Source organism: Aphelocoma coerulescens, chromosome 13 (assembly GCF_041296385.1).
Source record: "Aphelocoma coerulescens isolate FSJ_1873_10779 chromosome 13, UR_Acoe_1.0, whole genome shotgun sequence".
Classification (NCBI taxonomy): domain Eukaryota; kingdom Metazoa; phylum Chordata; class Aves; order Passeriformes; family Corvidae; genus Aphelocoma; species Aphelocoma coerulescens.
The window spans coordinates 3,943,429-3,964,277 of NC_091027.1; the positions used below are offsets into that span (position 1 = coordinate 3,943,429).

General features: G+C 45.7%; 1 protein-coding gene across 1 annotated transcript; it reads left to right on the forward strand.

Annotated features, from left to right (window-relative positions):
- The first annotated feature begins 2,540 nt into the window (after positions 1–2,540).
- Positions 2,541–13,374, forward strand: LOC138117978 (ovoinhibitor-like). Its single transcript, XM_069028681.1, has 16 exons — positions 2,541–2,658; positions 3,438–3,457; positions 4,268–4,404; positions 4,587–4,647; positions 5,132–5,265; positions 5,708–5,765; positions 6,751–6,887; positions 7,283–7,343; positions 8,106–8,242; positions 8,690–8,750; positions 10,127–10,260; positions 10,352–10,412; positions 11,709–11,845; positions 12,188–12,248; positions 12,614–12,729; positions 13,188–13,374. Exons 1-16 carry the CDS (start codon positions 2,604–2,606, stop codon positions 13,231–13,233), a joined length of 1,416 nt encoding a protein of 471 aa, XP_068884782.1. The 5' UTR covers positions 2,541–2,603; the 3' UTR covers positions 13,234–13,374.
- The last annotated feature ends 7,475 nt before the right edge of the window (positions 13,375–20,849 follow it).

Genomic DNA, 20,849 nt, shown 5'->3' on the forward strand with positions numbered 1-20,849 from the left:
CGTGAAGGTGTGAGCAGCTCCACTCAAGTCATTCACTAAAAACAAGATGCAGCTGCTTTCAAATTAGAAATCCAGACCCTTGATGCAGAAGGTCCCAAAAGAAATATCTTAGTGCTGGGTTAGTAACAACCATCCCTGTGGTGTGAGGGTGGGAAGCATGGAAAATTTCTCCATATATTTCTGAAAAACAGATGAGTTAGCTTTGTTGCCTTCTTGCCTCCAAGGGGTTGCTTCTTTTCTTGGCCTTTTTCAGTGAAATTCTGCAGAGATGGAGACAGATGATTCACAGCTGGGACCAGAGGTAACCTGGAGAGGCAGAGGACGAAAGGGGTGGAGTGCTCATGTCCAGGGCTGCTCAGCCAGGTGGGATTTGCAGCAAAGGAAAATAAACAGGCAGATGTCAACACAACATCTCTGCAAGTGGGAATTGCACAAGCAGAAAGGTGTAAACACAACCAAAGGTCTCCCTGTCTGGCGTGGGTGGAATGTGCTGCACCTGCTTCTCTGCTCCTGAAAGGCTCTGTTCTGAGGGACAAGTTCCTGGTGGAAAAAGCTTTGCTGAACAACTCTGTGTGAAGCAGGAGGGTCACAGCATGGCTATTGCTTGTGCACAGGACAGGAGCCCAAATCTGAGCTCTGTGGGCCTCGGCTGACACAGGTGACAGCAGGCATGTGCTGTAGCTGCAGTGTTTTCTAAACCCTAGTTCCTTCACTAGATCCTTGACAGGTGTTTGCTCTCCTGTCCCTTTACTCTGTCTCCTATTTCAAACTGCTTCCCAAATTTAATAGCTTGGTTGGAAGAGAATTACTTTGCTCTTGACAGAACATTGCTGACGGAATCCACTTTAACTGCAGATTTGGTTTGCAAATAATATCTCCTTTCCGATAGGGTTCAGGTGTCATCGCTGTGGACATTGGCAGGAATTTGCTTGACCATGACAGCTTTTACAGAGCCTGGCAATTAAGTTGTCAGGAATCATTTTCCACTGCCAGGAAGCATTAATGGATCCTGGCCTTGGCTGGAATAAGCCCTGAGAGATGGATATTGTAATCGGCGTGAGAAGGGGTCCTCGTAGCCGAGGTCTGCATCGATCCAAAGGTCTGGAGTCCTTGACACTTGGTGGAACTGAGATAAGGGAAAGGTCAGGAAACATAGGGCAGAACATCAGGGGGAAGGAATGAAAATGAGGAATATGAATAGGGAGATGATCCCTTGTGTTCCTCACGTAGCAGGAAATGTTGGCATTTGGAGAGGCTTTAGTTTTGCAGATGCACACTGCAAACTACTAATATTAGCGGAGCTCCTGGATATGAAAGCAAATATTTTTCCAGTAGGTAATCCCTAAAATTGCATTATTGTGGATTTGCTTTTCAAGTGAGAAAGATGTTGGAAATGTCCTTCTCTTAGAAAATAAAGCTGTGATGATTCAATGCAAGCTCGCTCTGTTTAAATTATGTCAAAAATAGATCGGCAAGCAAGGATTTTGATTACTAAATACAGAATTTGAAAGATTAAAAGTTAGTGAGTGATTTGGAGAATTTAGGATCCCAACAGAGAAGTCTACAATTGAGATTAATCCAAAGAATTGCCAAAAATCTCCTTACGTAAAGGACAAAAAAAGTGTTTAGGGCTAATCTAAGTTCCATTACCTGAATAGTGGGCAAACCTTAAGGAGATATTTGAAGAACACTAAAGATACAAAGCATAAAGAGATAACATACACAGTGAATTTTCAGGAAGCAAACCGTGCGTGGGCTAATACCAATCTTTGCAAAGTTGGCTGACTTCCTAGGTAAAGGAAGTACAGTACATCTAGTCTGTGCAGACATTAAAGGCATTTGGCCTGCTGCCCTGAGGGTTGGTGTCACTTGTGCTTAGTGTGGTGGGTCAGGGCTTGGCCATGGGGGAGGTGGAAGCAGATGAGCAGAAGGTGCCATGGGAGTTATCAGTGAACAGCCAAAAAGATGGATTTTTAGGACCAAACTTAGTATTTTTGCTCCTTGCTGTATTACGGGAAAAGTTGGCACACGGAGCAGAGCACTGCTGGGTTTTTTAAACAGAAGAAGAGCAGGTTTCCTCCTGCAGAGCACAGGGTGACCTTCTGGGCTGAAATTGCCTGGGCTCAAACTGGGCTGAAATACAGCACTGAGGAGTACAAAATCACGCTCTGAGGTTAAATAATGGGGGATTTGGATATCAGTTGACAGCTCAGTCGAAAATTATAGGTGAGGAGAAAGTCCTAATTGCACTTTGGTAGGCACAGGGGAGATGTGAGCCTACAATGTGCTGCAGCCATGCGAGGGGCAGCCCAGGGCTGGGCAGAGTGTGCGGGAGGAGAGGGGTCCTGGCACAGTCCCCACTCACCTCGAGCCACCTGAAATCCCCTTCCTGGCACACACACTTGTATCAATCATTAGCCAGACATCCAGAGCCGGGTAAACACGTTTTTGGCTTTGAATGGTGATGACAGGCTGGGAGCATTACCTAATGAGGTGGGACCACTTGATAGCGTGGTGCGCTATATATTCCTGCTCCTCCCTGCAATCTTCCTCTCCCGCACAGAGAGCAGGCAGGCTGCATTGGAGGGGTGTTCCTGGCTGCCATGAAGGTGACAGGAGGTTTTGTGAAGGCAGCTCTTGCCCTTTGCTGCTGCTTGGGTGAGTATTTCCTGGGGTACTGCAAAGATCGATCTGGCTGAATCAGAGTTGAGTTTTCATTTCGGTAAAAGCCTTTGGGTCTTGCAACATGGAGGAGAATCTTGTTCCATGAAGAAATAGCCTTCCTGAGAGAGCACAGCAAAGAAATTAGGTTTCAAGATTGAGGTTTCAGCAAACATCATGCAACTGCTACCTTCTTGGTTTGTAGGAGCAGTTCTAGGGTAGGGTAGGGGCTGGCACATGGTAATCCTGTGTACAAAGGCAAAGCAAAACTGTAAGAAATGGCATCATTACCCATGGGAGCAAGATAAATGCAAACTTTAACCTCTACGATTGCACTGGGAGTTTACTGTGCTCTCCTGGTAGCTGAGAATGATGTACTTGGAGATGGACAGTGCTGGTGGCGATAATTATCTTGAACATGCATGTCCAAACTTTTGAAAGTCAAATATAAAAGTCTCTTAGAAGAGGTTAAAATCCAAGACTATGGAATTGAAAGTATCTGTATCGCTTACCTGTAACATTTTAGAGGTGGATAGACATATATGCTCTCACATGTTTTATCTCCCCTCAGAAATGCAATAAAACTTTATTTAGTAACTTTTAGTACATCCTATGGCCATTTACTGGAATAATGTAAAACTCCATATTTTCCAAAACAAAATGAATTGATGTTGACTAATTACCGAATTTAACTCATTCCATGAAAATATTTACGTATGTGTTCTCTGCATGTCAGTAATTAATTTTTTTTTCCTGTCACAATTGTTTTCTTTCAGGTACTGCCTTTGGAGTTCAGGTGAGCTAAAGATCTATTTATTATGTTCTATTCAGGCTTCTGGCAAGGGAGAAACAGCATGTAGCTACTTGAGAACCACATGGGTTAAATCTAGTGAAATCTTTGCTGTTAAAATAATATTTGCCAGTGCATGGTTGAATGATGTCACCAATTTCACAAGAAAAGTAAAAGATCCCCATTTTTTGCAATATTTTTGGTTCATTAAATGAAATGAAAAAGCAAGAAGTAATTGTACACTCTTATTATATTAACTCTTAGACATAATTTAGTTACTCCCAGCCAAAGGCAGCAGTTTGCCTCCTCTTGAGGAAAACTGTCTTAGGACGACACGCTCAAAAGCATCAAACACTGTGACTCTGATAATTGCTTCCATACAGCAAGACCCAGAGAACTGTGTTCCTTGCATAAATTTCTACACCTATATCACAGAGAGAAAACCAGCAGGGCCTGAGCCGTGGATTTGTCTGCAGGTTCCTCCCACGCAGCTCCGAGCCTCCCGTAACTCACCAGAGTGCAGCACGATCTGCAAGGATCCGCTGCGGAGCCGAGGGGCTCCCAATTACTGCCGCCTTCATTAGGCACTGTCTCACCCACAGCCATCCTGCCTCCCTGGACCCCGGCAGGAGTGCATAATCAGAAACTTCTGTAGGGAAGATTCCCTCCTCCTGACTGCCTGAGCAGATTCCCAATAATGCCTCTAATTTGTCTCCCAGCAGGAGCTGCAGGCACGGAGGTGGTGGGAGGATGCTGGGGGGGGTTTCATTCAGTGAGGGAGCCAAAATCTGGGCTGATTCTGGGCTGCCTTCACAGCTTGATTGCAGCCAGTACTCCAGTGGCATTACCAAGGATGGGAGGTCTTGGGTAGCTTGCCCAAGGAACTTGCAACCTGTCTGTGGCACCGATGGCAACACGTACAGCAACGACTGTGGGATCTGCCTCCACAACGTGTGAGTATTGCTGGGAACCCCGCAGAGGCCTCAGGGCATGGGGTGCCAGGCAGGGGTGGCAGCTTTGTTCCCCAAGGATGGCCTGGGCAGAGGAGCATGTGCCTTTGCAGCTGGGTGCCAGCACCACCAGCCTTGAGGTGATGCTGTTCCATGATCCCTGACTGAGGTCTGCTTTCTTCCAGGGAGCACAGCGCCAGCGTGGAGAAGGAACACGATGGAGAATGTGACCCGAAACCTGTTGTGGTAAGACAAAGTCTGCAATGGGGACAGTTCAAACACTGTGCAGAAAGAGGACAGAATGTGCACAGCTGGTCTGCACAGCCCAAAAGCAAATAAAATCTGATGATAACCAAAGCTAGGAGGATTTTTATGGGTTATCTCATGCCATGTCTGTTATTTTCTACCTCAGACTTCTAGCCTCTCTAATTTGGAATAAAACACAAATAATACATTGGCTGAAGGTTGGATCTCACCACCTGGATAGCTCCAGCAGGGTTCTATGAAGGACCTCACAAAACCCAAATCACAGTCCTTCTTAATATACCATTTTTTTCCATTGGGAGAGAATTCCTACATAATTTCTGATTTCTACTTTTGATAGTGAAATTAATTTGATGCTGGATTTGTCCCCAAAGTCTGAGGGACTATGTAACAGTGTTATAACTTTATATCAAAAATGTGGTTTTTTTTTTTTTTTTTTTTTTCTCTATTCCTGCTATTTTTACAGGTTGATTGCAGTAATTACCAAAGAACTGTAACAGACGATCACGTCGTAGTAGCCTGCCCAAGGATATTTAAACCAGTCTGTGGCTCAGATAGCTTCACTTATAACAACGACTGTGGGATCTGTGCCTACAATGCGTAAGTCTTGTGCATGGAATGTCCTTCTGGACAGTCAGCAAGTTGAGGCTCCCAGAAGTGCTTCTGTAAAATACCAGTTTTAAGGCGGGTGTCCCTGTAGGTCTCCTTGCTGCTGGCTGCTTGTGGTTCTTCAGCCAACTTGAGTTCTCTTCCCCATTTTTTTGTCTGTGCTCGTGAAGGGAATCACAAAAAGAACCAGAGCAGAACCTGGAACAGATCAAAGTATTGCTTGTAACACCTAATTACTCCTGTCACTTAATTCCCACGGGAGATGGGAATAGTGTGCCTTAGCAGCTGCCATCTGCAGGGCACATTCAGAGAATTCAAGCAGTTGTAATGTCCCACAGGGAGGGTGGGACCCTGCTTTGCTGTCCCAGTACCTGCAGTGTCACGGGGGAAGTTATTCTCAATGCTCCCTAACCAAAGCTTTTGTTTCTTTCAGAGAACATGACACCAATGTTACCAAAATACATGAGGGGCCCTGCAAGGAATCTGTCGCTGTAAGTGCAATAGAAGTCAAAAATCCACCTCTTAGGGCTGCTAATAAAATCCTGAGGACCTCGCAGACTCCTCTAGGAAGCTGCAAGAGGTCCATAGGACAAGGTGTATGAGGGTCCCAGTCCATTATTTGCTTTTCTGCATGGTGGGGGTGGATTTGGCCTCCTCCCTGCTCCAGAGAGAAGGTCACCCCATGCTTACCACACCAAACTGAGGAAAAAGGAAGGAGATGGATATGGGATGAGAAGCTGACTTGTGTCCCCAGGAGAAGGTGGAGGGGCACAAGATTTCTCTTGCCGACATGCTGTGCAGGTCGGCAGTTTTCCCTCTGGGGACCACAAACGTTTCCACCCTCAGCAGCAGGGATTCAAAACTCCCATGCTGGTTGTGTTCACAGATGTAGTGAGACTCGTAAGAGCACTAACCATAAATATTTATAGAGCATAGTTTATTGTATCTTTGTCTGAGGCCAACAGTCTGATGCCTCAGAAGGAGAAGCTTCTGTATTTCAGCACTAAAATTCTGGATGCAGGAAGTCCTTTCTCCACCTGATAGGTAACAATTCTTTCCTATCCTTTCAAATCCTGTGATGAACTACAGGGAATCTGAAGTAAGAAGTAATCACAGAGCTGGTAAAGTTTGGAGAAAACCAACACAAACCAATATTATTCAGATTTACAGCTTTTGAAAAATGTTTCTTACCAAATTCAAGATTTTTTTTTTTTTTAATGAGACTAGGCCCAAAATTTTGTGCATGTTTTTCTGACTGAAGGTTCCCTTCTCCTAAATAGTTCTTTTCCTCGACTCCTGGAGAAGTAGGAAAATATTCAGTAATTTCATTTCTGATTGGAAATTTAGCTTCAGTGTATCAGGCCTTTGTCCTGTTGCAAAAACATTGGAGGCTGAGGCACAGAACAAAAATGCTTTGAATCAACTCTTCTTGCATAGCAAGGGCTCCACCAGAGCTATTTGTCCTTATTTTGCCAGGTTGACTGCACCAGGTACCGAACACAAACCACTAAAGATGGCAAAACATTGGTAGCCTGTCCAAGGGACCTGAATCCAGTTTGTGGCACAGATGGCAACACATACGACAACGAGTGCGCGATCTGTGCCCACAACGTGTGAGTGCCATACCCAGAGAGCTCCTTCTGAGTGCCCAGCCATGCTGGGCACTCCTGAGAACTGTCCTGCTGCATTTCTGCTCCTGCCTGTTTCTTCAAGTCTCTTAGAAATGGGATGGTTTTGGATTTACCTTGAGTTTCTTTCTGGTGCCTTCTGTGTGCTCATGAAGAGTCATAAGGCACCTCCTTGGATGAGTCTGTGGGCTGGGCAGAGGGAGGAGCAATTCAGAATATTGCTTTAAATTGCATGTTATGAGAAGATGGGATGAGCTTTTTAATGAGTAAAGTAGCCAATCTGAACACTTTTTATAGAGTCTGAAGCCATGGTTTGCTTCATTTTGCACATGACTGTGACCAAGAGGTTAAGCATTTATTTTATTGTTTCCCTCTTCCAGGGAACAAAGGACCCATGTTGGCAAAAGGCACAGTGGACAGTGCAGACAGAAGACTGCCGAGGTAAGCGTTCAACATAAGGCTTACTCCTCGTAGCTGCATCTACTGAAGGGTTCCCTGAGGTGACATCTACTCTGAAAGTGAGCTGGCCTCAAGCCTGGCTTTCTCCACATGTCTTTAAGTCCTGTCAGCTCCTTGTGCTGAGGATGCCTACAAATCCCACCTCTCCCGAGGCTGGTGTCCTCTGGGCCCTCCCTGCCCAAGAGCCCTGGCAAATGGGTTGGATGAGAGCTATGCACAGAGCTCTCATGATGCATTCACACCTACGGCAGTCTTTGGGGTGGGGACATATTCTGAAATGTGGAGCACACCTGAAATTTTGATCAGAGTGTGTCAGCTGAGAAGTCCCAGAGCTGCTGTGTAGGACATGCTAACACACAAATGTGGAAGTTGTTCAGTTTGGGCTTTGATCTTCCTTTGATGATGCCCTTCAAATGCAAAGTCCAAGTCCTTTCACTGCACAATTAAAAAGGGGCTATGTTTTAAATTTTTCTTCTTTTCTGACATATCTTGTAGTTGGGATTGACCAAGGTGCTTAATCCAGGGATTTGGCGCCTCACACACTGTGTAGTGCTGTGCAGCTCCCCCTGTATGTGAGAGGGTTCAGGCAGAGCTGACTCAGCCTGGTTTTGCAAGAGCTGAGTCCTAGCACTGGTATTGTCTCAGCATCCCAGCATTAGAGACATGGCAGGAGGTTATGATGGAATTTTTTTTTTGTTGGAGAACAAGATCTTCCTCGGGTTTGACGCTGCTGCTTTTTTGTAGCTCGATTGCAGTAAATTCCCGGCCAGAAAGGTGAAGGGTGGCAAAGACCTGGTCCGCTGCCCCAGGATCCTGCTCCCAGTGTGTGGCACAGATGGGTTCACTTATGACAACGACTGCAGCATCTGTGCCCACAACGTGTAAGTATTGTACACAGGACTCTCTTCTGGAGTGGCAAGCCAGGGGTAATGCTCCAGATGGCTTTTCTTTTGGTACTAACAAATCTGTGTTCCTCTTTCAACCTCCTGAAGCCCTTGTCACCTGGATTTTGTTCCCTGATGCTCTTTTTGCTCCTTGGGGGAGCTGTGGGAGAGCCAGTTCTCAGTCTGAGCACTCTGTGAGAGCTGTGATATTTGGGCAGGGGAAAGAGTGGATGGAGCTGTTATATAGCACACAGTGGGGAGACCTGATGGGTCTGTTACCACTTAGAATTCCATTTTCTAATGATGGGGAGGAGCTGGTTCATCAGGCAATCAGGTGCCTCCTTTATCATATATATTGGCTGTGGGTTTGGTTTGCTTTCTGTTGCATCTGGGAGTGCCAGGGCTCAGGTGGTGAACATGCTAACCCCAACCTCTCCCTTTCAGACAACATGGGACTGATGTTAAGAAAAGCCATGATGGAAGATGCAAGGCAGAAAGTACTCCTGTAAGTGTTCTTTTTGCTCTAAAATAAGCACCATCTACTTTCTCTGCAACCTCCAGGAAGACTCTGGCTGAGCTCAGTGCACCCAGGCATGGGGGAGAGTGATGCACAGGGCTCGTGCCGATGCTTTGCTTCTCCTCAGCTGCTCACAGCTGCCAATGTGCTGTACAGGAGGGCAAGAGAGGATGGGGACAGGCTGGGCCTTGAGAAACAAAATGTCCCAGTACTGCCAATCTCTGAAGAGAAATCATCAGAGGCAGCCCAAGAACCATGCAGCCCATTTTAGCACAGTAGGAGAGGAGGCAGAAGGCTGTGTCAGATATCTGTGTATTTATTCAGTGCTAAGATTTCCATTGCACTGGACAGGCAGGTTAAAAAAGTCCTTGTACTCTGGTCAGCCAGGACAAATCTGCTCTCAGGTACGTGTACAGAAATAGCTTTATTATCCTCTACAGTAACAATATGTGCTGATAATATCTCAACACATTTATTCTGCTTATGCAGAGCAGCTCTGAAGCACCAAAAATAATTTCATGCATCCTGAGGGACTGCAATATATTTTTTGTAGAAAAGGCACGTTGTTAAAATGTGGTCTTTGCTTTAATTTGTTCTTGGACCACGTGGGAAATATGGATAATAAGAGACACTGCACTGGGGAGACCGCAAAATGACAGTGAAGTGTCAGTGATGCTTGGCTAATGTAGACTGATTTCCAATAGGTGTTTGTCTATTGATCCTCAAATATTTAAACTATTAGATTCTATATATTGTAAATATTTTTGCAACAGAAGCTGGTGAAACAGTTCTTGCTGCTCTTGGAAATGCTGAAACAAAGTCTCGGATATAGTAAACTATCTCAAGCTGCACCTAATGTCAAACACTTTCAATCAGATTCCTCAGGCTGAGTTAGGGGATGTTTAGTTTAGACATTAGGAAAAAAATCTTCTGTGAAAGTCTTGTCAGTAGTTGGAATAGTCTGACCAGAGAATTGGCGGAATCAGTATTCCTTGGAAGTGCTCAAAAGGCACGTGGATGTGGCCCTTGGGGACATGGTTTGGTGGCGAACACGGTGGTTCTGGGTTAACGGTTGGACTCGATGATTTTAGAGGTCTTTTCCAATCTTTATGATTTTATGAATGCCTGATTTAAAACTTGTATATGTTCTACTCTAGGAAAATAATATTTTTTGCCAGTTGTTCCTTTCTTCCCTCTGCTAGCAGAAAATACCAAACTACAATTACATAATTAATTTCTAATGCAAGTCTAAACTTTAAAAACCCTCTGATTTTCCCCTGCCAAAGGCCTTTAAAATCTAGAGGATCAGAGTGGGCAGCCTGTAGATGGGACACTGACCCAGCATTGCTGTTTTGTCTCCCCAGGTTGACTGCAGCACGTACCTGAGCGGTACCAAAGCCGGCGAGGCCATCGGAGCCTGTCCCTTCATCCTGCGCGAGATCTGCGGGACAGACGGTGTCACCTACAGCAACGACTGTGCCCTGTGTGCCCATAACATGTGAGCCCTGCAGGTCACCCCCCCCCCCCCCCCCCCCGAGAGCCCCCCAGAGTTATTTGTTGAGCATTTTTAACTCTGCTTTCTCTTCCAGGGAATACGGAACCCAGGTTGCCAAGAAGCACGATGGAAGGTGCATAGAAGAAGCTCCCCAAGTAAGTGAAACCTGAAGGAAAAGAAGAGTTTGAGGAGGTGCCAACTGCACAACCTGAGCAAATGCTGGGTGGTTTGGGTGGTGCAGCCTCCACGGGGGTCACGCTTGTGCTGCCCTTCCTTCTGTGGGTGAATGCCACCCTCCCATCAGCAGGAACATTGTGCACTTCCTGCATGCAATCAGGAAAAGAAAGAGGAGAGGACAGGTGAGGATTGAGTTACGAGACAGGCAGAATAAAAGGTTTAAGGCTTTGCACAGAGAATCCTTTTCCCACAGCACTCTGCAGGAACTTAGCAGAATGTTTTGGCAATATGGGCAGGGGATGCAGAGGGCCCAGGGAACCCTGTGCCTTCTCAATGCCTGTGTTTTACAAGAGGATGTTCTGCAAAGATTAGAAAGTTGCCTGTGTTTTGAATGCTGATACCTAAGGTATCAGGGGATTCAAACCCACCTCTGGTTTTGGTTTTGTGGTTTTTTTTTTTTTTGTAAATGCAATGTAATCTAATATATACCAACATGAATCTTGTAAAAATACCAGATTAACTATATTTGGCCAGCTCTAAACCATTTTCTCTCGCTGGGGAATAGAAGAACAAAGCCACCTCATTAGCATGTGTTTGAAAGAGTCAACATCCCGAGTCAGATATTTCATTTCTATACAAACAAACTATGAAATGTCATTCCTTTGTTTCCTGAGTACGCTCTGTGCTCAGGCTGGGTGAGATACATAAATCAGGAAAGAAGAGTTCACACTGGAGAAACTGGGAGTGCTAAAACACAAGGCCAGCTCCTCAGCTGACGTAAATCAGCTTCCACTGCTGTCAGTCCTGCTGGCAGGTTTCAGCACTCGGAACCGTCCCATTGCAACAAAAGACCTGTCAGCACATCTCCCCTCCATTCTTGTGGGCCATGAAAAACACCTTGGTCACAGTCAGCCCCCTTGGAGGGAGTGCATAAATTGTGCCATTTTGATTTACAGATTATTTCTGAGCTGCCTTTTGTAATATCCTGGTGGGTTCAGTAAGGTATAGGGGCAGCGTGATAAATGCAGAGCTCAATGAGTAATGTCTACCTTCCAGCCTTGATTCAGTCTTCTCCAGGGAAGGCTGTGAAAGGAAATTGCTAGTTTTCCATGAAGAACGACTTAATATATAACCGTAATTTGTCATCTGGCAGATCCTTTTAGGGTCTGGTGTAGGCAGATTTAGGCAGTGGCATAAGCAGGGGGGTTGTGTTGGGGCTCCCTTGCACAGAGTAGAGCCTATGGCACAGCTTTTGCTGTCCTTGATTTCCCCAGCTGAACTGCAGCCAGTACCCCAGGTCCACGCTGAAGGATGGCAGCGAGCTGATGGCCTGCACCATGATCTACGACCCCGTGTGCGGCACCGACGGTGTCACCTACGCCAGCGAGTGCACCCTGTGTGCCCACAACATGTAAGTGCTCGTCTTCCTCCCTGGGGGATTCAGAGTTTGGCTCTGTGGGAGCCAAGTAATCTGCAAGGGCTCTCTCTGAAACCTTGCACTGAAGGGGTTTTGTCTGTCTGCCCCCGTTTTCCTGCTCGCCTTGGTTGGTGTTTGACACGGGCGTTCAACCCCACAGAGGAGATGCATCAACTGGGCACAGTGTCTGGTCTGTAAGGGCATGTTTGTGTCAGTGCTGGGCAGGTGGTGCTGAGCTGGGTGATCTGGAAATCTCTGTGACTCCGTGGGAGGGAGGTCTGTTCTGAGGCTGCAACAGGGAAGGTTGTGGTTAATAACAATCTCTCCTCCCTCCAGGGAGCATCGGACCAACCTTGGCAAGAGAAAGAATGGACTCTGTGAAGAGGATATTACAAGAGTGAGTGGGAAGGGATGGGAATAAAGAGTGAAGTTCAGTGTCTGTTACGCACATGGGGGGACTGTCTTCTGCTCTGGGCTACAAACTGGGGAATGGTGGTGTTCACACCTGAGGAGATCCCTTGGGAATTTCACACTGCTCATAAAACAGCCAACATGCCTCCCACTGCTCTGTAATAACACAGGAAAAGACAGTGGCAGTGAGCAGGAACAGTACAAGATCACATCTGCCATCAGGAGGACACTTGGGGTTGGTTATGATGATGTTACAGCCAGTTTCATTTCTCAGTGGTGTATCTTTCCTTGTGCTGGGGGGTCACAGTTTGCTCTCTGCCTGAGAGATTCGTATCTATTTCCTGTGTGCAGGCCCTTTGCAAGGATTTCAAAGAAGTCTCTCCTATCTGCACCATGGAATATATGCCCCACTGTGGCTCTGATGGCAAAACCTACAGCAACAGATGTGCTTTCTGCAACGCCTACCTGTACGTATAGGAGTGAAACTTTTCCTTTCCTGAACAATTCCTGTGCCTGCTGTGAATGCAGGGCTCTCTCATAATTCCTTTTTGTCTAACTGCTTGTGGCACATACTGGACATTTCTAGATTTTTTGCATTGTAAGGGAAAATGAGAAGTGCCCATTTCTGTGATCTGTACTTGGCCTCCTGTTTGTGAACTTTAGAAGTACTTTATTGATTTTTACCAGCACTCAATCTGTTCCACAAGCTCACAAGGGCGTGTGGAAATTACTTCACTGAACCAACTGGATTGTAGCAAATGAATGAAAACATTCATCTTTCCTTAAATGAGGGTAATGAAAGGGGGTATTTGGGTTTTTGAGACTGTTCTTTATCTCCAGTCAACCCTAAGCCAACGCTTGGGCCAGTGAAATGAGGAAAGGGGCGTCAGCCACGTCTAATTCTCCTCTCTCCTTTTCTCACCAGGGAAAGCAGGACTACTCTCAACATCATGAGCTTGACTGAATGCTAAGTCTGTTCTGGACTCCACCCCAGGAAGACAAACACCCTTCCATGTGACTTCCCATGGGCTGACCTTCCTTGTAACATCCCTTCAGTCTGCCTTGTTTCCTTAGCTCCTGAAACACTTGTTCAATAAACTGACTTGGCAACATTTCTCTGTCCCAATGCCACATCTCTTCCCTTTTGCCCCATCTCCTCCCTGTCATGGTACTTCAAGTGGTGGATGTCTGTTTTTCTATTGATGTTCTCCACTACCCCATAATGCGGATAAAATTTTCCTGCCATGTGTCACTGCCATCCCTGCACTGATGAGGGCCTGGGCTCCCCTTGGAGCTCTCAGCTCCTTTCCTTAGCCCTCAGTCTTCTTATCAGTGTTAATCTTATCAAAGCATGATATCTCTGTATGACCTGATCACAGACTCCCTCTTTACAGTCAGTGCAAGGAGACATTTACCTCCAGAGCATGGCCCACCTCCTCCACAGGGAAATGCCAAGGATGTAGGTGGTGATTTCCTCCCAAGGAGAGCACTTTTTTGTTTGGGTTAGAAAGGGAAATTGGCTGTCTGGGCAAGACATTCCCACTGCCTGTGGCAGAGACAGCAGCTGCTGCCAGGAAAGGGGATCCCAGCCTGCCTTCACTGAATTTGTCCCCAATGTCAAGTACTGTTTTATGGTGTAATCTACAGGAGGGGAATCTTGAGCTCCATTCAGCCATTCAGGGTCACAGACAGCAGAAGTGTCCACTCATGAAATATCTTAATTTATTAATGCAACAGAATATCTCAGGACTGGTGAGCAGCGATCACCCCTGAGGTGGGAGCAGCCCTGGTGCATCACTGAGCTGCTTTCTAAAGTCATTCAGGAAGGAAAAAGATGCAGGGGTTCACTTGTGACCAGTTTTAACCAAATATATAACAAGCCATAGGAAAACAATTCTGCCTGAGAGTTATTTTGCCTACTTTTTTGAGGCCAAAGAATCAGGACCTGGTGATATAATTATTGTCATTTTGGTGGTCTGTATGGATGGCAGGGAGGCAGGGGGACCTCGGGGCTGCCCTTCATGTGTCGGCTGTACCTCTGCCACTACCTCCACACGAGGTCACCAAAGCTATTGCAAGTCTAGTATTTCAGGGATTCTTCTGGACTACAGTTAGTGCCTCCCTGATTCAATGTCCCATTGTAGTTCACCAGAGAATAACACAATTATTTGGATCAGTTTGGAAAGTCACTCTTTGAATTGTCAGGCTAGAAGAATAGGCTGAAGGCAAATGTTCCTGACTTGGAGATATTGGGGGTATTGTACCAGGGAATGAGGCCATAGTACCTCTGTGCCATTAGGGTCCATTTTCAAGATGATTTGTAACTAACAATGGCTTATTGTGCTTTTCTTGGGTCTGTGTCCTAAAGTAAACGTCCTTTTGGTTTATATAACCTTTTTGCCACTTTCTGCTCAGGTGTTTTTGCAGAACATGCTGTTTTACTCTTGTTTAAGTGTTAACTTGGTTATCCTCAGGGATAAGACCTGAATAATTTTTTTTTCTTGTGGACTTTGGCAGCCTTTCACTTGGGCTGTGCTCTGACTGCTGGCTTTTGCAAGCCTTTGCAGTAAAGCTGTCAAGAGCCAACTCAATGGCATTATCTTGGCACAGCCAAAGCCTCCTGTGTGGAGCTCATTGTCTGATGACACCAAAGGCAAACAAGAATTCAAGGAAGCACGAAGCTGAGATTAAGTCAGAGCCATCCAGGGAAGCAGCCAAAGGGGTTAGAGGACAGAGGTTTCCATGCAGCACTCACCAGTAGGTTTCATGCAGAAGTACATAATGGAATAAATCACTAAAACTGGGCCAGGAAATGGGAAAATCCTGACATTGGAGTTTAAATATCCCCCAGGCTCAGAGGGTGTTTTATGAAGCAATATAACTATAAAAATAGGGCAGTCTTCTCAGGGACAGTGTGGTTTTCTGTCTCTTGGAGTTGTTTTTCAGCTGTTCCGTGGTACTCACTGAGTGTGTGTTACTTAGATGATTTCTTTCTGCTTTGTGTTGGAAATGGCCTCAAGTTGCATCAAGGGAGTTTTAGATCAGATATTAGGAAAAATTTATTCATGGAAAGGGTTGTCAAGCACTGGAGGAGGCTGCTCATGGAAGTGGTTGAGTCACTGACCCTAGAGGGATTTAAAAGATGTGTAGATGTGGTGCTTCAGGACATGGTTCAGTGGTGGCCTTGGCAGTGGTAATGTTTGGACTTGATCTTAAAGGTCTTCTCCAAACGAAACCATTCTGTGATGGGGAGGCAATGATCAGGCAAAGACAAGCAGATTCAAGAGGGAAGATTGAATTTTCGTGGCTTAGGAGAGAGGTAGAACAATACCAGGTTTCAAGTGCCACTAAGAGGCTTGAAAGGTGGTTCCAAGGCACAGTGGACTGAGCTGGGTGACTGCTTGGGCATAAATAGAGGAATGGCTGGAGACATGGATGGATAGAGGTTTCTGTGGTGGGAAACAGTGAGAGATCACAGAATAGTTAAAGCTGGAAGGGACCACTGAAGGTCATCTAGTCCAACCTCCCCAATCACCTTATGAGGTCAGTGCTTGCCAAACTGCAAATATCCTCAGTAGCCATCTCTGCATAGGCGACAGATGCTTTGGTGCTGCTCAGCCTGCTGCTCCATTCCTGCTCAGGTGCGTGATGCTGCAGAGCCCTGGGGCTTTCTTACTCACCTTGAGCTGCCTGAGCAGCTACAAAATCATCAAGTTTGCCTCAAAAACCATTCTGCAGTCATGCTATGAAAGCTTGGTTCTTAACCTGGAAAGAGGCACTGGAAGGATCAGATGCAAGCACGGGCTTAGTCCTGCTTCAATGGACTCTTATTTCTGCACTCTTGCCATGAACAGAAGAGGCCTTATATCCTCAGTCAAGGATGCAGCCAAGGGAGAAATGACTTTGCAGTGCCTGCTGTGGCTGCAACACGAGGCATCTCAAATGTAGTGCTGAAATGCAGCTGGTGCCACTCCAGATGCTGCCTCACAGCTCAGCCCTCGGCTCCGAGGAGCGGGGCCGGAGCTGCCAAGGCTGGACCGACTTTGATGTGTTTCACACTGATGACGATCCAGCCTCAGGATCTGTGACCTGTAAATGTACCAGAACATATCACAGAGGCAGTGTTTTAAAAATATAAATGTCCTCTCTCTTTCCTTGTTTGTCTGACTTATCTTTATAGCGTTATCAATGTTTTCTGAGTCTACAGTCATTTTTCTTGCAACACAAAGAGGGGGAAGAATGAGGCGAATCATTTAAATTTTGATTGAGAAGTGGAATGTAGAAAACAATACTTACTCTTTTCATATTGAGCTGGGAATTTTTTTTTTTCACCTTTTATCAGCACTCACCCATCTGCAACACGAAAAAAAAACCCCCACAACTTTTCCTTGAGCGTGGCTCTACCTAAACTTCATTCAAACACTATCAAAAAAATCAGTGCCTTTCAAAATTATGCCTGCTGATAATTCTCCTTGGTTTTGCTATTTTTTCATGTACTGGATTTGTTAGTGAGGCATGTGGATGGGCTCAGACACTCTGTCACTCTCTTGAAGGATGCTGGAGAGTGACAAGGCTCATCCCACTGATTTTTAAATATTCATTTCAGAAGAATATTTAAATGATTTTAAAAGCATTTTTATAACCATATGTTCCTCAAAAAAAAAAATCCAGAAATAATTATTCAAACTTATTGTATCAGTTGCACCATCCTATTTAACTGACAGTCGGCAAAGAAAATAGTTTGGGAACTTAAAAAATTTCCTTGGGCCTCTGTGTTTAAAGAAATATATAGCCCTGGTATGCACCCATTTGATCCATCAATATGTTCACACTCCGACATGTTCATTCTCTTGCTGTAATTTAATGTTTGATACAGTTTTATTTGATTCTTTGCCATGCCCTGGGCTCTGGTTGCGTGCTCTCCGCGGATCAACGAGTAGAGAGGCAAAAAGCAGAGAGCAGCAGTGGAAGGAGCCTGTCTCCAGCTGGCAGACATCCACACAGCCCAGGAGGGGTTTCCAGATTTTCACCAGCTGAGGTGAGGCCCCATGATTTTAAACATAACGTGAAACTGCAAAGAATGAGTGTTCATACAGTGTGCTGCTTCCTGCCTATTTTTCATGCGTAGAAGTAAAACATTAATTTTGTTCAAGCCCCCTGAAGGATGAGGAATGTTTGGATGTAGTGCTTTGAGCTCTTTCTCCCTGTTCCCCTTAAAGCTGGGCTGCAGCCCGTGCCCCAGGGCCATTGCTGAGGATGGCCAGTCAGGGCCCCCTGACCAAGTGCTGGAGCAGATCTGTGGCACAGATGGTTCCACTTACACCAGTGAATGTGGGATCTGTGCCTATAAAGTGTCATTCCGATGGAAAGAACATGCTTTCTGAGTGACAGTTCCCTAGCCCCTGGCCTCTCCCTGTGCTTTTCCAATTTATCCTCCTTTTCTCCCTCTCCACTTGCTATTTGTGCTTGCGGGTAAATCATGAAGATTTAGCAGAGAAAAGAAAATAGCTGAAGAAAGTATCTGGAGTGGAAATTCAAATGATGCAGCACATTCAGATGGCAGAGGTTTGTTGACTGATAGGTTTATAATAGTCAGAGACAGTAAAACCACTTCATTGTTGGTGGTTAACTCAGATGAACTCTCCTTCACTTGCATCAGTTGGGATTTTTATGTACATTTCCAGCACTTGTGCCCCTTTGGGAAAATGGTCACACTGAGTCCCTAATGGCAAACTTTCCCTTGCTCAGAGAACATGGGGCACTCAGGGCCTTGGGAACAGCAGCCACCCCAGTGACTAAGAAGGAAGGCAAATGAAGAAGCATCCTGAACTCCCATTGCTGTCTGTGGCAGCATCCCAAACAGTGTCAGCCGGATGCTGAGCAGGCAGTGCACGATTGGACGTAAGTGATGCATATACCTTCTGTTGATATTTTATTTGGCAGGGATTTAACACAGGCTTTCTAATATTGCTGTTCTCCACAGGCTGCATTCCAAAGTAGGAAGAGAAGGATGGCAAAATGATGCAAAATATGAGACAAGTAGCAGAAATATTTCTTTGCTATGGAAGCATTCACAAACAACCTCCCCTGACAGCAGCAGGAAAGTGCAGAATAACCCATTTCAAGACCAGAAGAGGCGGCAGGAGGCACACAAAACCTTTTCAGAGATCAGTGCATTCAGCTCTTCTGAGATAAGAATGTTTTGTCAGGTTGCAAATGGGACAGTGCCCAAACCAGGGGACGTAGGGGTCCTGTGATCATGTATAATATAGCAGTTGTCATGCATGTGTAACATAATAAATAAATAACTGGGTTACTTTGCTACTGCAATAGTTCAAAGATGGTAGAATTCCTGCTGCCTACCTCACTTTTACTGTAAAACGGTAAAATCCTGTAATTTGGCATCATGTTCCTTTCTGTCAGCACCAACTGTGCTTCACCCATGCCCAGATGCAAAGAATCAGCCAGTGGTCTCATTAAAGCTCAGCTCTGCAGAATAAATGAAATTGTTGCCCTTTCTTTTGATGTTAATAATGAAGATGTGTTCAGTGGTTATGATGCTAATAATCCCTCAGCTATAGAAATTCTTCCCATCCAGTCCATCCTCTCTCAGCCAAGTGTTCAAGCTATAGCACCATGATATATCCTGCCTCTCCCCCTCTCCTCCCTGCTGTTCCCACCAGGAAGAGCAGGGAATTCTCATTCTTAGCCTATTGCACCTCTCTCTTGTTGCTGTTTTATTTACAAAATCATTCTTAAAAACCCAACCCTCATTCATCCCATATCCCAGGGGTTCCTGGTTTTATTCCCATACAGGAAAGCACACACCTTCACTTGCCTTTTCCAAACATTGCTCTTCGTGTGCATTTTTGCTGGTTTGTTCGTTGATAAGGTGAGACCTGGGAGCATGTTCTGTTTGGTGCTCTGCTTGCTTCTGCTCTGCATCACCTTATCTTGTGGTGTCACATGGAAAAAAAGGTTTGCATGGGGATGTGATACCCCGATCTTCCTTGGGGCAGGGTGATGCCTGCAGGTTATGGTGGCACTCCTGGTTGCTTCCTCCAATATGGGATTTGTGCAGGGGCACATACTTCTGACATGTTTATCTAACTTAAACCCCCCTTTACAGCAATTCCTCTGCTACATGTCACTATCTGTGTATAAACTTCTTCACCCCTGGTTCCCCCAAGTTGGCAGAGCCTCAGCTTGCATGAAGCAAATCCCAGATCCAGACCCAGAGGGCTGTGGAGTTACAGACTTATGGATGATTGCAGAGCTGGTGCTGGTCCAAAAGCCCTGAGTCCAAGGCTTTGGCCATTTACCCAAGGAAATTTTTCCTTGGTTACCTACTGCTCCATGTAGAGCTCAGAAAAGTCCACTCCTTCTGGGCTCTGATCAAGACCATGAAAGGAAACTAACTAATTTGCAGCCAGACCAGCCCGAATCCCCAAATTGTGTGTTACTTACCAAGAGGAAGGAGATGTAAACATTGAAGGTTAATTACCCTCTTGTCAAGAACACTTTGTGATCTATAGACATATCTGTCAATCTTACAAAACAGAACCGAGGGGAGTGAGCACTGGAGGCATGTCCCGATGATAAATTAATGAGACTTGGCAGCTCACTGTGAAGAGATGATCCCTGTGCTTCATGTGAGACGATAACCTGGCTCCCCAGCCAGCCTGGCCACAGATTTTGTGCTGCAGTCGCAGCCGGGATGGTTTTGCCTCTGTACACAAACTCTGCAATGCAGCTGTCCAAGGATCAAACGATCTTCCTTGAGGCCTTCACTTTCCTCTGTGCTGCTCAACATGCAGCAAGTGCTCATCCCAGCTACACCAGATCACTTTTCCCAGCCCTGCCTGTCAGTCAGTTAAAATATCTTACTTCTGCCTCTCAGCCTCTCTCGGCAGTGCCACTCCTTGGTGGGTCATGGAGCTGCCTGAAATCCGAGGGACACAGCCACAGTCCCCCTGCTGTGTGCTATTCTGGTGATGTGAGTGCTGCTACATAGTTTGAGAATGTGTTCAGCTATTCCCCTGGTTTATATAACCTCAAAGCAATTTGCTTTCATAGCTGAACATGCTTATTCGTTCTATTTTAACTGTGCGTTGAACTATAAATAATGCCTCATTGCAGATAAAAATCTATTGAATTTTATCTTTTTTCTTTCTACCTTTGGAAGATTTCTCCTGAGCTCAGCTCCTGAAGGAGACTTTCCCAGCCCTAGCAGTGAAGTTGTCTGACTTTGTCCTGCCAGGCAGCCATGAATGGTGTCAATCCTGGGTCAGCTGCCACTTCCCGGCAGCCACCTCCTTGTCGTTCCTGCCTGGGCTGTGGCAAAGATGAGACGAGTGCTCAGTGATGCAGAGCTGAGATCACTGAAGTGTTAGGGAAACTGATTAAACCAATGATTTCCTGTTCCTCTGATCAGCTGCAGGTTAATACCCCTGTGTTACCTCCAGCTCACCTTCCCTGCAGTACGTTCACTTCAAAGAGCAATAACCGGGGTCAGTGTCCAGCCAAATTGTGTTGTTTGCTGCCTCCTTTTTCTGATGTTCATTGTAGCATTTTCCTGCTTTCTCAT

Bases quoted from the DNA above. Each gene is read 5' to 3' on its own strand.
- LOC138117978 (XM_069028681.1), top strand. From the start codon at position 2,604: ATGAAGGTGACAGGAGGTTTTGTGAAGGCAGCTCTTGCCCTTTGCTGC. The intron at 4,648-5,131 runs GTAAGACAAAGT...CTATTTTTACAG, and splicing joins GTGACCCGAAACCTGTTGTG to GTTGATTGCAGTAATTACCA. The intron at 5,766-6,750 runs GTAAGTGCAATA...TTATTTTGCCAG, and splicing joins CCTGCAAGGAATCTGTCGCT to GTTGACTGCACCAGGTACCG.